This window comes from Scyliorhinus torazame, chromosome 3 (genome assembly GCF_047496885.1).
Source record: "Scyliorhinus torazame isolate Kashiwa2021f chromosome 3, sScyTor2.1, whole genome shotgun sequence".
Lineage (NCBI taxonomy): Eukaryota > Metazoa > Chordata > Chondrichthyes > Carcharhiniformes > Scyliorhinidae > Scyliorhinus > Scyliorhinus torazame.
The window spans coordinates 61199932-61217642 of record NC_092709.1 but is presented as its reverse complement, the minus strand read 5'-3'; the positions used below and the strand labels follow the sequence as shown (position 1 = coordinate 61217642).

Genomic DNA, 17711 nt, shown 5'->3' with positions numbered 1-17711 from the left:
GCATTCTAATACTTTTAAATATTTTGAATTGATTAAATGAATGCACTCGTTAAAATTCATAATTCATGGGGCAGCATGGTGGTGCAGTGGTTAGCACTGCTGCCTCACAGCGTGAGGTCCCAGGTTTGATCCCAGCCCTGTGTCACTGTCCGTGTGGAGTTTGCATATTATCCCCATGTTTGCATGGATTTCACCCCCACAACCCAAAGATGTGCAATGTAGGTGGATTGGCCACACTAAATTACCCCTTAATTGGAAAAAATGAATTGGGTATCTAAAATTTTTTATTTTTTTATTTCATAATTCAAACATCAGATTTCACACATCTGCTTATGCTGCAATGATGAAATATAGGAAAACATCAAAACTTATTTTATCACCTTCCCGATTCACTTGTGGATTTATTTTGCTCGATGTGTAAGAGTTAGTGAACATACCAACTGTGCATTAAAGGATAGAAATAGTGTACATTAGCATTAATCAGACATTAGCTTGTTTATTTGTCCATGCCAATAAACTTATTTCTGTGACTAAATATTTCTATCACATGTTAATGTATAGCTCTTGAATTGGTCAGTTTTGTTCTTCTTAGCTGCTTGTTAATCAGAGGTTTATGTGAAGCATTTAAATTTATTCAGGCTTTAATCCTTTTCCACATGCTAACTTCTCCCATATAAACATGCCATTAGAATGGACAGATTTCAAAACAGGGAGCACAATTCAATGGGAAAAAAACGATTTTGGGCACGTTTAGCAGCGTGTTTCTCGGTGGCTGCAGTGCCGAGAAACACCCCACTATTCAACAAGTCTTTTATTTGGGTTTTCTTAAATAGATCAAAATTAGCCTTCTACTTCTCTCAATTTACTACCTACATTTGGATTAAGAGTATTCTTGTGTAAAGTTATTCAGCAAATATGGACAGACATTTCTACCAGGTTAGTCATACCCATATAAAGTAACACAAAAGGGAAGGTAATTACAAATTTTCTCTAATGTTTATCTTTGTACCTTCTTCCACACACTTTTCAAAATGTGATGCATCTTAAAGATCACATTGACCTATGTATTGTGGCCTCACATGCTTTGTTCAGTAATGGACTGACCTGAAAATACTGGGGGCAATCTACCGGCTGTTCACGCCGGCAAGATATTTCGATCCCACGCCAGCGCATGGATTTCCAGGTGACAAGGGATGCAGTCACTGGGAAATCCTATTGACAACGGTTGGGTCGCCTCCACCGCTGAAAAACACACGGAAGGTTGGTCAGTAAATCCTACCCAATGTTTCTTCTCGCACACTGCATGCAATAATTCAGTATATTTAGATTTATTGTCACGTGTACTGAGGCACAGTGAAAAGTATTGTTCTGCAAAAGAAGAATGTTTGGCATTCTTTGAGATGTAATGTTGCAGATTGAAGTGAGTGCTATCAAATGGAAGATATATTAGTTAGCAGGTCTTTTATTAGCGTACAGTCCAGGCACATCGTTCCATACATGAAAAACATAGGCCATACGATAAATACACAATGAAATACATGGACATATCAGGTGAAACACACAGAATATAATAGAGAGAACAGAGAACATACAATGCAGAAGGAGGCCATTCGGCACATCGAGTCTGGACTGACCCACTGAAGCCCTCACCTCCACCCTATCCCCATAATCCAATAACCCCTCCTAACCTTTTTGGACACTAAGGGCAATGTAGCATGGCCAATCCACCTAACCTGTACCTCTTTGGACTGTGGGAGGAAACCGGAGCACCCGGAGGAAACCCACGCAGACACGGAGAGAACGTGCAGATTCCGCACAGACAAGTGACCCAGCGGGGAATCGAACCTGGGACCCTGGCTCTGTGAAGCCACAGTGCTATCCACTTGTGTTACCGTACTGCCCACATATCCCAGAGGATACGTAGATTGATCAGTTCAGTCCATATGAGAATCTTTCAGAAGACTGTTGTGCCTCTCTGCACCTTCCTCCTCCCATCTGTGTTTCTGTTCTTCAAATGTGGATTGATGTACTGAGAATTATTTAATAATAACAATCTTTATTATTGTCACAAGTAGACTTACATTAACACTGCAATGAAGTCATTTAATGCATTTATTACACTTCCATATATACATATTATGCCTGTACCTCATAATTCTAACTTGTATCAAATTGTAAACTGACTCCAACATTGTGTGACAAATTCTTTAATTTATTTTACATTAAACATCAGAGCTGACTTAAGGTTTAAATTGATAAGCTCTGATAAAATGTAAATTGTAGATACTAATTTGTATATTGCTAAAAAGGGAGCCATGTTGCTGAAGGTTTTTGTCTTATACTTATCAGGACAAATGCAACAATGCCAAATTTGAAAAGGTCATAACTATTTCCACTACAGGATAAAAGGGTTCTGATTAGTTGTCAAGTCAACACTGAGGTGTTACCATGGAGAAAGCATGTATCCCTTTTCAACAATATTCAAGTTCTGTACGACCAAGCAAATATTAATTTGAGATATAAAATGAGATTGAAGAAAGTAATATAGTCTTTACTGCTGATTAATGTGGATCACTCCAACAGCACTCAGCTCCCAAGATGAAGATGTGGGTCAGTTTGAAGTTCAAGATGCAATGGAGGAATCAACAACATCTTTAGTATCATCATCCACATCATCGTACTCCTCATTTCCAGTGGATGTTGTAGTTTATGTAAGAGTGCAGGTAAGAATTTATCACTTACACTTTTCCAGGAACAAATATAAAGATTTCTTGGAAGTATTTATTTGTTAAACATTAAATTTGAAAATATTCTAATTTAACAAAAAAAGATAAACATTGCTTAAGTTTGCAATCTATAATTAAAAACTTGGCTAGAATGTATCATCTCATTGGCTCATGGAAGTCCTTGGACTGAGTCACTGAAATTAAAGATTGGCAACAATCTTATAAACAGATAGGAAAGCAAGCATATGAATGGCCTCAATGAAACCAAATCATAATCACTGAATTATTTTGTTCAAACTAGTTCGAGATGCCATTTTTATTTCTGACTCAACTGAAATTGAAACCTTCTAAATCATTTTTAAATGATTTTGTTAGGACAATGTGATATTCTAAAATAAAGGTAAATTATCCCTTCTTGACCTGTCTGTAGCATTTAATATGGTTGACCACCACATCCTTCAATAAGAGCTTTCCACCGTGGTCAGGCTCCTTTCCACCGTGATCCTGGTTCCATTTTTAACTGTTTAACTGTAGATAGGTTTTCACTTGCAATGAATGTTAGTCTAGTAAACCTTCTCAGTACTGCTTTAAATGCATTTACATCATTCCTTAAATAAGGAGACCAATACTATACACGTTACTCCACATGTATCACCAATGCCCTATCCAACTGAAGCATAACCTCCCTACTTTTTTAATCAAATACCCCCACAATAAATTATAACACTCTGTTAACATTTCTAATTACTTGCTGCGCCTGTATACTAGCCTTTTGTGATTCACGCACTTGGACGGCAAGATCCCTCTGCACTTCAGAGCTTAGCAATTTCTCACCATTTAGCTAACGATGAGTCAGAATACAGGAGGGAGATAGAGAACCTCGTGGAGCGGTGCAGCGACAACAATCTCTCCCTCAATGCCAGCAAAACTAAAGAGCTGGTCATTGACTTCAGGAAGCGAAGTACTGTACACACCCCTGTCAGCATCAACGGTGAAGATGGTTAGCAGTTTCAAATTCCTGGGGGTGCACATCTCCAAACATCTGTCCTGGGCCACCCACGTCGACGCTACCACCAAGAAAACAACAGTGCCTATACTTCCTCAGGAAACTAAGGAAATTCGGCATGTCCACATTAACTCTTACCAACTTTTACAGATGCATCATAGAAAGCAACCTATCTGGCTGCATCACAGATTGGTATGGCAACTGGCCGGCCCAGGACTGCAAGAAACTTCAGAGAGTCGTGAACACCGCCCAGTCCATCACACAAACCTGCCTCCCATCCATTGACTCCATCTACACCTCCCGCTGCCTGGGGAAAGCGGGCAGCATAATCAAAGACCCCTCCTACCCGGCTTACTCACTCTTCCAACTTCTTCCATCGGGCAGGAGATACAGAAGTCTGAGAACACGCACAAACAGACTCAAAAACAGCTTCTTCTCTGCTGTTACCAGACTCCTAAATGACCCTCTTATGGACTGACCTCATTAACACTACATCCCTGTATGCTTCATCCGATGCCGGTGCTTATGTAGTTACATTGTGTACCTTGTGTTGCCTTATTATGTATTTTCTTTTCTTCCATGTACTTAATGATCTGTTGAGCTGCTCGCAGAAAAATACTTTTCACTGTACCTCGGTACACGTGACAATAAACAAATCCAATAATGCTTTTTAATTCTTCCTGCTAAAATGGAAAATTTCACATTTGCTCACAGGGTTTTGCACTTACAACCTATGTGTGTCCCTTTGTAGCCTCCTTATATCCTCTTCACAATTTACTTTCCTACCTATCTTTGTGTTGTCAGCAACTTTAGCAACCACACCCTCAGCCCCTTCATCCATGTCATTTATATAAATTGAGAAACATTGAGGACCCAGCACTGATCCCTGTGGCACACCACCTGTCACATTCTGCTAACCAGAAAAAAAACCATTTATGCCAACACTCTCCTGTTAACTTGCCAATCTTCAGACCATGCCACTATGTTACCCCTAAACCATGAACTTTTATTTTATACATAACTTTTGATGTGGCACCTTATCAAATGCCTTCTGAAAATCTAAGTAAAGTACGTTCACCAGTTCCTCTTTGTCCAAAGCACCTTTAAAGAACTCCAATAAGTTGGTTTGACATGACTTCCCTTTCACAAAACCATGTTACCTCTGCCTGATTGCCTTGAATTTTTCCAAGTGACCTGCTATAATTTTGAATGAAGGAGTTACATTTGCTATCTTCTAATCTAATGGGACCTTCCCCGAATCTGGGCAATTTTGGAAAATTAAAACCAATGCATCAACTATCTCATTACCCACTTCTTTCAAGACCTTAGGGTGAAGGCCATCCAGGCCAGGGGAGTTGTCAGCCTCCAGACCCTACAATTTGCTCAATACCAGTTCCCTGAGGATTGCAATTTTCCTTAGTGCCTCCCTCGCTTCCATTTCCTGATTTACAGCTATTTCTGAGATGTTACTCGTGTCCTTTATAGTGGAGACAGATGCAAAATATCTATTTAATTCATCTGCTGTAGCCCTACCTTCCATTACCAATTCCCAGATGTACATTTTATCGGACCAATGCTCACTTTGTTAACTCTTTTCCTATTTATGTATGTATAGAAACTCTTATTGTCCACCTTTATATTACTAGTTAGCTTTCTCCCAAAATTTAGTTTCCCCCCTCCTTATCTATCTTTTTGTCATTCTTTGATTTTCTTTATATTCTTCCAAATCTTCTGATCTGTCACACACATCTTTGCGCAAATATATGCATTTTCTTCAAGTTTAATACTGTCTTTAACTTTTTTAGTTAATCACTGATGATGGGCCCTCCCCTTGGAATTTTTCTTTCTCATTGGAATGTATCTATTTTGTGTACTCTGCAATATCCCTTTACCTTTTTGCCACTGAGCAGCTATTGATCTATCCCTTAAACACAGTTGCCAGTTCATTTTAGCAAGCTCCGCTTTCATGCCCACATAATTGCCCTTATTTAAGTTTAAAACATTAGTCTTGGATGCATTCTTTATAATTAGATGCCTGTACACCACTCCCACAAGTAACTTCTTGTCCGTGATTCTCCGATCTCTGGAGAATCGGCGGCAATCGTGCCCACGCGGCCGGCGCCGTGCCGGCCGGGGGCCTTTTGAAAGCGCCGCCCCCCCCTCGAGGCGATTCTCCGCGCTCGGCGGGCCGAGTGCCCGCCGGCGTGGCTTAGGTATGGTCCCACCCGGCGGGACCTTGGAGTTCTGGCTGCGGGGGCCATCCTGGTTTGGGGGGGGGGGGGGGGGTGCAGGGCAGGGGGGGGATCCGACTCCGGGGGGGGGACTCCACGGTGGCCAGGCCTGCGATCGGGGCCTACTGATCGGCCGGCGAGCTAATTCCGGGGGTGGCTGCCTTTGTTCCTCTGTGCCGGGCCCCTGTCAGGCTCCGCCATATTGCCCAGGGGCGGGCACGGAGACAGCAACCCACGCGCATGTGCGGACCTGCGCTGCCCGTGGCGCGCTGGCTTTCGAGCGCACAGCATTCCGCCGCAGTTCTAGCCCCCTAGGAATGGGTGAATGCCTAGGCCAGCGTCGCTTGCGCTGGTTTTGACGCCGGCAACATCACTTGGTCGGGATTTCGGAGAATCCCGGCCCTTGGCTTTATAATTTCTCATCGCAACCCAAACCGCTTCTACATCATGGTTTTCTGAACTTGAGTCATCCTTCTCTAATATGCTAATACCATGATTAATTCACAGAGTCATCCCTCCACCTGTTATTAACCTCCTGTCCTTCCTAAATGATGCATACTCTTCAATATTCAGGTCCCAATTTATGCCATCCTGTAACCATTTCTCTGTAATAGCTAGCAGATCATACTTATTAATTTGTATTTGTGCTATCAGTTCATCTGTTTTGGTTTCAATGCTCCGTGCATTCAGATACAGAGCCTTTTGCCCTTTTATTAATATTTTAGCATCTAGCCTTGTCTGCTGATTCACTCTTAGATTTGTACTCTCTGTCCCTTCCTGTTATCGTCTGTTTATCATTTCCCATATTGGTCATTTTCTCTCTTGCCTTCTCTCTACTCTACTTTTTGCTATACCACATCTTCCCAAATTTGAACTCATGTCCTCACTGTTTAGTTTAAAACTCCCTCTACTTCCCGAGTTATGCAGCTCGCTTGGACATCAGCCCCAACTTGGTTCAGGTGTAGACGCCCAACGGGATATCTCGGTTTCTATCGGCCACGCTGCGCTTTTCAGGCTCAGCGTAGCTGTTGGATCACACCGTAAGAATTTGTTTCCCACCAGCTCTGTTGGTGAATTCCCCACCACTATCTAACCTGACTTAAGTCACTCTTCTGGACCCTGGGGAGTTTCTCAGCTTTAGCCCACACTCAGAATTATTTTCATCACTGGGAGCTGAAGTCACCTCTTCAGGCTGACCCCCCTCTTCAGGCCCCCATGCCCCTTACAGGCCGCCCTCTTCCAAACCCCCCACCCTTCAATCCCCCAACGTCCTAGAAGTCCCTAGTTACCTGCTCTGCACCCCACCAGCACACCATACCTCCCTCCTTTCATGGACATGGCCCCCCTCAAGTCCTGAACCTTGGCAGTGCCACTTTGGCAATGCCAGGGTGCCAGCCTGGCAGTGCAAAGCTGCCCACATTTCAGAGGGAGGGCCGGGGGGGCCACCATGCCCTATCCCACACCACCCAGGGGCTTCCAATGGCTTGGGAGACACACCCGTACTTAATGGTGCTTAATTGAGACTTCCCTGGGGGGGGGGGGGGGGGGGGGGCAATAGATCCCGGGTGAGGTCAGTATTAAACCAATTTTTCAAAAATAAATTTAGAGTACTCAATTATTATTTTTTTCCAATTAAGGGGCAATTTAATGTGGCCAATCTATCTAGCCTGCACATCTTTGAGTTGTAGGGGTGAAACCAGGCAGACACGGGGAGAATGTGCAAATTCCATACAGGCAGGAACCCGGGGCTGGGAACGAACCCGGGTCCTCAGCGCATAGGCAGCAGTGCGAACCACTGCATCACCATGCCGCCCTAGGTATAAAACCAACTTAAGAGAGTACAGCTTGGTCACGCCCTTTATGGATCGGATCCTAATCCCGACCCCTCACGCGATCTATGTAGATGTCGCGAGGTATCCTTGCTGCCGGAAGCACACAGGAAGCTTAACCCAGCATCTATGGCTGCCTCACACGCCTGGTCGAGCGCGACACGTCTGGTAGATCGCGCCCATAGTCTTTGGTCCTCGCCCATTCCCCAGTTACTCTCCCATGCCATTGTATCAACACCAGGTTAAAGTCCAACAGGTTTGTTTCAAATCACTAGCTTTCGGAGCGCAGCTCCTTCCTCATGATTCACTTGAGGAAGGAGCAGTGCTCCAAAAGCTAGTGATTTGAAACAAACCAGTTAGATTTTAACTTGGTGTTGTAAGACTTCTTACTGTGCCCACCCCAGTTCAACGCCGGCATCTCCACATCATGCCATTGCAACTTCTCGAGTTGATTATGGCATTTCACATTTGTAAACTTGAGATAATCAAAACTCTGCTGCCGATGTCCTTATTTGCACACGACCCCCCTGTTTATCTATCATCCAGGTTAAACAATGCCTCAATTCAAATTTTCATCCTCGTTTTCAAATCCATCCTTCCATGGGTTCATGTTCACTGTAATCTTCTCCCTCAATCCTCCAAGATATTTGCCTTACCTAATTCTGGACTCTTGAGCATCCATGGTTTTAATTGTTCCACCTTCAGATGCCTAGGTCCCAAACTCTCAAATTCTCTCCCTAAACCCCTGCACCTCTCTGCCTTGCTGTCTCTCTACCTCACTTTCCTTCTTTAAGATGCTGTTTAAAACCTACCTCTTTGACCAAATGTTTTGCTAAATGCTCTAATATTACCTGCGTGGCTCAGTGTCAAATTTTGTTGTAAAATGCTCCTGAAAAACTCCTCAAGACATTTGTTTTGTTAAAAGTGGTATATAAATGCAAGTTGTTGAAGGTAAAGATATAGGGTGGGATTCTCCGACCCCCCGCCGGGTCGGAGAATCGCCGGGGAGGCGGCGTGAATCCTGTCCCGCCGTTCCGACGCCGGCTGCCGAATTCTCCGCCCCGGTTTTCGGGCGGGTGCAGGGTTTACGCAGCGCCGGTCGGGGGCCGTTGGCAGCGCCCCCCCGGCAATTCTCCGGGCCCCGATGGGCCGAGCGGCCGCCCATTTTCAGCCAGTCCTACCGGCGTGAAATGGACATGGACCATCCGGCGGGATCTGGCTTGGAGGGCGGCTAGCGGAGTCCTCGGGGGGGGGGGGGGAGGCGCGCTGTGGGATCCGGCCCCAGGGGGGCCCCTACGGTGGCCTGGCCCGCGATCAGGGCCCACCGATCTGCGGGCGAGCCTGTGCTGTGGTGGCACTCTTTCCCTCTGCGTCGGCCACTGTAGGGCCCCGGCGCGGAGAAGAAACCCCCTGCGCATGCGCAGGAAACACGTGGTTCTGCGCATGCGCCAACTCGCGCCAGCCCACGGCGGCCCTTCGCCGCCGGTTCGCGCAGCGCCAACGCCTCCGGCGCTGGCCTAGCCCCCGGAAGTGCGGAGAATTCCGCAACTTCCGGGCAGCCCGACGCCGGAGTGGCTCGCGCCGGTCTTGGTGCCGGCGTGGGGCCATCCGGCCAGTTGCGGGAGAATCCCGCCCACAGTTAACGGAATTGGTAGCTAGTGAATACAGTTTTTGATGGGGTTTTCTAATACTTATTTGGAGGATATATCTGCTCAGTACCACATGTTAGTTGTAAAAGCAGTCTGGTAATTTGGAGGCAGTGAAGGGATTAAGTGAGGTGGTAATGAGGTATAATTGTGTGCTGTCAGTGGAAATGGACACTGTTTTCAGATATTACCAAGGGGCAGTATATAGGTGAGGAGGAATAGTTTACCTTTGTCACAGTCACATTGGTTTTGTTTGTAAACTTGGTAGTAGCCTTTGGCAGGGTGGAAACCTGATTGGATTCATTCTAACATGGAATTCTGGGAAATATGGATACAGATTTGGAAGGTTCATGGACTGGGAGGTTGGAGACAGAGCAGTAGTTTGGAAGGACGGTGGCCCTAAATCAATATTGATAACTATACAGTTGCCTGTGTTACATATTATTGTTTCTCCTACTCCTTTGACCTTCCCTGTGTGACTGATGATTGAAGGGGAAGTCCACCCTCCAGAGATCACTGGGGCGGCAGGTGGGGGGGGGGAATTTTCTGGCGGGCGGGCCCGAAAGCAAGAGGACAGAAAATCCAACGGGGGTCCCGAAACTGCATTTATGCCAGCTGGACCTCCCGCTGAGCTAGCCCCTGCCCTCGCCACTGACGTATTGGGGTTCCCGCCATGAAAGGTTGGGAACCCCATTACCATATGTTTAAATGTCACTAGTGGGCCTCCCCACGTAAGGAAGTCCCCCCCCCCCCCCCCCCACAAGATGATATCACGCTGGCAGGTCTGGATAATGGGGCCCTCCTGAAGACAGCCCACCGAGGGCACACAGGTAAGTAAAGCCCGCACCCAAGGGGGAGAGGGTCATGTCCTGTGTTAGGAAACCAAAGGTAGTTTTAAGGGATTTATAGTGGCGAACATTAGAAATAAGATATAATTTTAGGTGGGTTTAATTTAATGCTTCTGTGCCTGGAAGGGTAGATCCTCACTGGACAAAGGGTATGTGTGGGACGTTGATTAAGTTCCAACTGTGATGGGGAGAGCTATGGCGTGAAGAATAAATATAGCTGCTTAGCAACTAGAAGCCCTCGTTAGGAAAAGAGCTTCTTCTTTGTTGTTTAGTTTACAGCAGTTGGTGACATGCAGCTAGAGGAGAATAGAGAAGTTCCCCTGGCAGCCCAGGAGCAGAGCCCAGCACTGCCGGTGTTATAACCTGCCTACTGACGATTGGCTGGGGACTAATAATTATCCCACAATCCTATGGGAGTATGAACTTCCCCAATGAGGGGGGCGGAGAAACTCCTACTATAAATAAGCTGGCCAGTCCAGGAACCAGGAGGAAGGAGAAGGTAGCAAGGGAAGTTACTGCTACTGCTATGTATATATTGTTATAGTAAATAAACTTTATTATTTTGTATCCTTAAAACTCGTGCTGGATTCTTCGGGGCCCTCACAAAACTGGCGACGAAGGTAAAAGTGAATAGCTGTCTACACTGCTGAAGCCACCTCCCTGGATTTTTGTTGGATACAGGTTGGAAGTTGTTTTCTATTATACCATGCCTCTGTACGGACGTTTGGATGTTTTTGATGCTGCGCTGGAAAGCTGGAACCAGTACACGCAACGGATGCGTTACTATTTCCGGGCAAACAATATCACTGAAAACGAGCGCCAGGTGGTCATATTGCTCACCGCCTGCGGACCGCATACGTTTGGGGTGATTAGGAGCCTTACGTACCCAGCTGCGCCGGACACCAAAACGTTTGACGAACTTGTGAATATAGTGGGGCAACACTTTAACCCAACCCCGTCCACGATAGTCCAGCGTTACAGGTTTAATACCGCTGAGAGGACCCCTGGAGAATCCCTTGCCGATTTTTTTATCCAGGCTACGCGGGATTGCGGAATACTGTGACTATGGTGAGACCTTGTCAGAAATGTTACGCGACCGTTTGGTTTGCGGTATTAACAATGCGGCCACCCAGAGAAAGTTGTTAGCGGAGCCAACATTGACTTTTCAACAGGCAATACAAATAGTCTTGTCCCGAGAGAGCGCAGAGCGAGGAGTACAGGAGCTACAGGGAATGGAAGTGCATGCCTTGGGGCGAAACCCTTTCCGCCCAAAAACGTCCCCCCGCACTCCTGCGGTACCTTGGGCGAGGCAACGACCAGACCGACGCCAGTGGCCATCGGACATTCCTCCCCGAAGGGAGCCTTCTCCAGAGCCAATGGATGAGGAGCCATGTCCGTGTCAGACTTGTAGGTGCCGACCCCGTCGCGGACGGCGGTCCTGGGGACGCCAGAGGCGCCGTCGTTCCGACCGAAACTGGGACCAGCCCAGGGGCCGTAACTGGGACCAGCCCAGAGGACGTACCTTCCATGTGGATGAACCTGCGGCGACCACTCCTGAGGACGTGGAGACGGAGGACGACTGCCTGCAGCTGCATTGTGTGGCAGCTCCCCGTGTGGCCCCCATTAAGGTGACAGTACGGGTCAATGGCCACCCGCTGGAGATGGAGTTGGATACTGGCGCAGCGGTCTCCGTGATCGCCCAGAGGACATTCGACCGCATCAAGCAGGGTATACAGACCCTTACACTAACTGACTCACAGGCCAGGTTGGCCACCTACACGGGGGAACCACTGGACATTGCAGGAACTACAATGACCCCTGTTGTCTATGGACGCCAGGAGGGGCGTTTCCCACTTATCGTAGTGCGTGGCCATGGGCCCAGCCTGTTGGGTCGGGACTGGTTGCGCCATTTGCGGTTGCAATGGCAGCACATCCACCAAACAGTTTCTGGAGGGTTGACTGAGGTGCTAGGGCGATACCCAGAGGTATTCCAGCCTGGTCTGGGGAAAATAAAAGGGGCCGTAGCCCGTATCCAAGTTGAACCAGGAGCCACACCGCGCTATTTCCGGGCGCGCCCAGTGCCTTACGCTTTGCTCGAGAAGGTAGAAGGGGAGCTCACTCGTTTGAAGAGTTTGGGTATTATCAGGCCTGTCCGTTTTGCTGACTGGGCAGCACCAATTGTGCCAGTAATGAAGCCAGATGCCACAGTTCGCTTGTGTGGCGACTATAAACTTACAGTGAATACAGTTTCCCGACTCGACCGATACCCAATGCCTCGCATAGAGGATCTCTACGCGAAACTTGCAGGCGGACTCTCATTCACAAAATTAGATATGAGTCACGCCTACCTGCAGTTGGAGCTGGACCCTGCCTCCCAACCATATGTAACAATTAACATACACCGGGGCCTGTATGAATATACACGGTTGCCCTTTGGAGTATCCTCTGCCTGCGCAATTTTTCAACGTGTTATGGAGGGCATTTTGAGAGGTTTACCACGTGTGGCTGTCTACCTAGATGACGTGTTGATTACAGGGACGTCGGAGCAAGAGCATTTGGAAAATCTGGAGGCTGTCCTTAAACGCCTTTCGGAGGCTGGAGTCCGTTTACGTCACACAAAGTGCGTATTTCAGGCAAAAGAAGTAGTCTACCTAGGTTATCGGGTGGACCGCGAGGGTCTGCACCCCGTCGCAGAGAAGGTGCGTGCAATTCAACATGCCCCCACCCCGACTGACACTTCGCATCTTCGTTCTTTTCTCGGTCTCGTAAACTATTACAGGAAGTTCCTCCCCAATCTGGCAACTACGCTGGCCCCCTTACACCTGCTGCTAAAGAAAAATCACACCTGGGTTTGGGGTCAGCCGCAAGAAACCGCTTTCTGGCGGGTAAAGCAACAATTGTCGTCGTCTGGGTTACTAACCCACTATGATCCGGGAAAGCCTTTGCTCGTCACATGTGATGCATCCCCGTATGGTATTGGGGCTGTCCTGTCCCACAAGATGGAGAACGGGGCCGAGCGACCGATAGCTTTCGCCTCCCGCACATTGACTGCAGCGGAGAAGTACGCGCAGATCGAGAAGGAGGGCCTGGCAGTGGTTTTCGCGGTGAAACGCTTCCACCAGTATGTGTACGGCCGCCATTTCACTATCGTGACTGATCATAAGCCCCTGCTGGGACTCTTCAGAGAGGATAAGCCGATACCGCCCATTGCTTCTGCACGGATCCAGCGCTGGGCTTTGTTGCTTGCTGCATATGAGTATTCTCTGGAGCACAAACCAGGTACGCAGATAGCAAATGCCGACGCACTGAGCCGATTGCCTTTATCGACCGGCCCCATGTCGACCCCCACGACCGGTGAGGTGGTCGCAACCCTAAATTTTATGGACACCTTGCCTGTCACGGCATCACAGATCCGTGAGTGGACCCAGACGGAGCCAGTCCTGTCAAAGGTTCGGCACATAGTCCTGTATGGTGGGCAGCATAGACAGCTCCCAGGCGAGTTACGGGCATTTTCCTCCAAGCTGTCAGAGTTCAGCGTGGAAGACGGCATCCTCTTGTGGGGGACGCGTGTGGTTGTCCCGGAAAAAGGCCAGGAGCTGATATTATCAGACTTGCACAATGGGCATCCGGGCGTGACCAAGATGAAAATGTTGGCCCGGAGTTATGTCTGGTAGCCAGGCCTCGACACCGACATTGAGAAGGTGGCCCAAAACTGCTCCATTTGCCAGGAGCATCAGAAGCTTCCGCCGGCCGCGCCCCTACATCACTGGGAATGGCCAGGGCGGCCTTGGGCACGCTTACATGCAGATTTCGCAGGCCCTTTTCAGGGATCCATGTTCCTTCTACTAATTGACGCCCAGTCCAAATGGCTGGAGGTGCATAAGATGCAGGGGACAACGTCCTGTGCAACAATTGAAAAAATGCGTTTATCATTTAGCACGTATGGCCTCCCCGAGGTGCTGGTCATGGATAATGGCACTCCATTCACGAGTGAGGAGTTTGCTAGGTTTATAAAGATGAATGGCATCCGCCATATCCGCACTGCCCCTTACCACCCGGCTTCAAATGGGTTGGCAGAGCGTGCAGTGCAAACATTCAAAAGAGGCCTAAAGAAGCAGTCTTCCGGATCAATGGACACGAGACTGGCTCGGTTTTTGTTTACGTACAGGACCACCCCCCATACAGTGACTGGGGTAGCTCCCGCAGAACTCCTAATGGGCCGGAGACTTCGCACCCGCCTTAGTATGGTCTTCCCGGACATTGGCGCAAAAGTACGCCGCACACAAGAACGGCAGGGACCGGGATTGTCTCAGCATCGTCCGATTCGGCAGTTTGCGCCCGGTGACCCAGTATTCGTGCGGAATTTTGCTGGTGGTGCCCAATGGGTTCCTGGGGTAATCTTTCGCCAAACGGGCCCTATATCGTACCAAGTGCAAGCCCAGGGTCGTCTCCAGCGAAAACATGTAGACCACGTCCGGTCCAGAAGATCATCCCCGCAAAAGATTCCCCGCCCCCGGAGCTCAGTTCAACAGCGGCAAAGACCAGAAACAAGGGAAGGTAGTCCTCCAAATCTTCCACTGGTGCCTCACTCAAAGCCTGCGCAGGTCATGACGGGACCGAATGGGGACAGAGACGCTGACATGACGGAGGCAGCAGACTCTGACTCCGAGATGGAGACACAGGATGAATCAGAGGGGGAATCCTCGGGTCCACAGGCCGTGGATGTACAACCGCGCCGTTCATCACGGAAGCGCCGGTCTCCGTCTCGTTATACGCCGCCTGATCCAGCGCCGCGTGCAAATGGCGTCCGGCCTGCGGCCAAACGAGTTCGACGCCTCCCTTCGCCAGGGCCTACGGTGGATTCCTTGGACTTTGGGGGGGAGGGATGTTATAACCTGCCTACTGACGATTGGCTGGGGACTAATGATTATCCCACAATCCTATGGGAGTATGAACTTCCCCAATGAGGGGGGCGGAGAAACTCCTACTATAAATAAGCTGGCCAGTCCAGGAACCAGGAGGAAGGAGAAGGTAGCAAGGGAAGTTACTGCTACTGCTATGTATATATTGTTATAGTAAATAAACTTTATTATTTTGTATCCTTAAAACTCGTGCTGGATTCTTCGGGGCCCTTACAAAAGCCGGTGAGTGCTTCCATTTGGGAGGTTTGGGGTGGTGGGGGTTCCCTTGAAGTGGGGGGGTTCCTGTGTCTATTGCTGGGGGGGTTCTGTGGGAGAGGGGGCAGTTATGGGTCCATTGGAGAGGGTCCTGTGTACATGGGGGGTGGGGTCCCATATCCATGAGCGAGAGGAAGGAGGGGTCCCATGTCCATGGTGGGGGGCGGGGGGAGGGGGGGATACTTTATTTTTTTTCAGATTGGGGTGCCGAAGTTGCATGCGGATAAGGCTAATTCAGAGTCTACCCCGCCAGCGTGATGCCGTGGGACCTGCCTTCAGGATTTCTTTTGTCTGTCAAAAAAATACAGGGGGTAAAGGGAAAAGCCATCAATGCAGCCGCCAGGCTATACACAGCTTTTCCCTCCTGAATTTGCACACTGTCATAAAAAGAGAACATTCCAGCTAGATCTTTGTAGTGTTATGGGCCAGGGTTTAGAGAACCCCAAAGTGTATCATGGAGTTCACCTGACCCACAACATTTAATAGATTGTGGTATGGGGAGCACACGGCCCACTCTACAGGTGTGGTACAGCAGAAATGGAAAAGTATTTTTTAAAGCAGAACAATGTTTATTCGATGAACTCAAGTTAACCTTTTTAAAACATACATTGAACATCTTAGCAACCATTAATTCAAATACAACCCCAAAGACTACAACACTAAGTAATCCGTTAAGCTTTCCTTTTAACATCCATACGACTTAAAAACAAAACCTTTAACAGAAGCACATCAGGTTAAAGTCTCTATTGAAAATATTTATCATTCTGAATTCACCAAATGATCAAGAGATAGTCTTTTGATGGCAGAGAGAACAGCAGTACACTTGCTTGGTCTGGCTTTAGCTCCGACACTGAAAACGAAACTAAAACACTCCCTGCAGCAAACCGCCTAATACCAAAGTAAAAAGCTGACAGACACCCATTTCTTAAAGGTACTCTCACTGCAGATATTTATATACACATCCATTTATAATCACCCATTTCTTAAAGGTACTCTCACATGACAGTAGGCAGCTTTCCTTGAGGTCAGTGTTAAGTCCCGTTGCTTCGACGCTGACCACCAATGTATGTTTATTTATGTTGATAAGCTGTGTAATAGTTTTTACCTCGTCAGTCATAAATTATGTTTCTTTATTAAATTTGTTTCATTACACTGATCAGTGAACCACTTTTGTTTTAGGTTGCTGTAGTCCAATGCTGGGCATCAGTGAACATACTTCAGGTTCTGAATTACCAATAAGCAGCACCACACGAGATCTGCTATTTAATCAGTGTAACTTTTATTGTTTAATTTTGGTAGTCTTACATTATAATTTTTTTTAATGAATAAAATATGTTTTAATTGATTCACACACCTCCAAATCCCACTTTTTCTTTGTACCCTGTAGCCTTCACAGATTAAGTTCAGCTGTTTACCTGTATCAAGGGTGGAATGCATGTTAAAACTGCCTTCACTGGACTTAGTGTTCTCATCGAATAGAAGTGACCTGGAAAGCTTAGGTTTCTCGCATACATTTGATGGAGCTCAGGTGACTGCCAGCGCCACTTCACTGCTTGCTCAAACAGTATTAAAAACTGCTGCTAACAAAACAGGTATGTAGGTAAAGTCGTAAAAGAGCAGGGACTCATCTCTGCATGTATTAAGAGGAGCTGAACAATAACATGAGGAAACTGTATTAACCCTTGGTTCATTGCTTGTGGCTTTCCCATTTTTACAATATATAAAAGGACCTCATACTCTTTGTGGCCACTTACACTTGTTTTTCTCCTGATCGTGATTTGCTTTCACAATTTTGTGAGAAAGTGACATCATAATTCAACAGCAGAGTGCATGTATCGTCAGTCTATGTTCGAGATTGTATTTGCTGTTTGCTCTTCAACTTATTTGATTGAAGAACCCCGTTTTGTCACCACTAATTTTATTCATTCATTCATGGCATGTGGGTATCACTAGTTCGACCAGCACTTATTGCTCATCCCTAATTGCCCTCGGGAAGGTGGAGTGTACGCTGCCACCTTGAACCGCTCCAATCCATGTGAAACATGAAAGTATTACAAGTAAAATATTTTTCAGAAAACAACTATTTACTCGCAGATATCAATAAGGTGGATATGCCTAATCCTCACTTCAGAGTTTGGGACAGAATTCTTCAGCTGCGCCCGCCCGGCGACCAGAGATTCCTGCCCAATGTCTGGATTTTTACATGGTCAGTGCCCGTCCGTGGTGATCTTGCGGCAGGCGCGGCCGA

At 47.3% G+C, this 17711-nt stretch overlaps 1 protein-coding gene across 10 annotated transcripts in view; it reads left to right on the top strand.

Annotated features, from left to right (window-relative positions):
* Window positions 1-17711, top strand: part of kiaa1109 (KIAA1109 ortholog) — a 626997-nt gene that overhangs the window by 531625 nt on the left and 77661 nt on the right. For all 10 annotated transcript variants that reach the window (XM_072495716.1, XM_072495713.1, XM_072495719.1 and 7 more), the window contains 2 exons: window positions 2584-2723; window positions 16851-17055. In XM_072495716.1, coding sequence (XP_072351817.1) covers window positions 2584-2723; window positions 16851-17055 — 345 coding nt within the window. The remainder of the gene's footprint in view (window positions 1-2583; window positions 2724-16850; window positions 17056-17711) is intronic.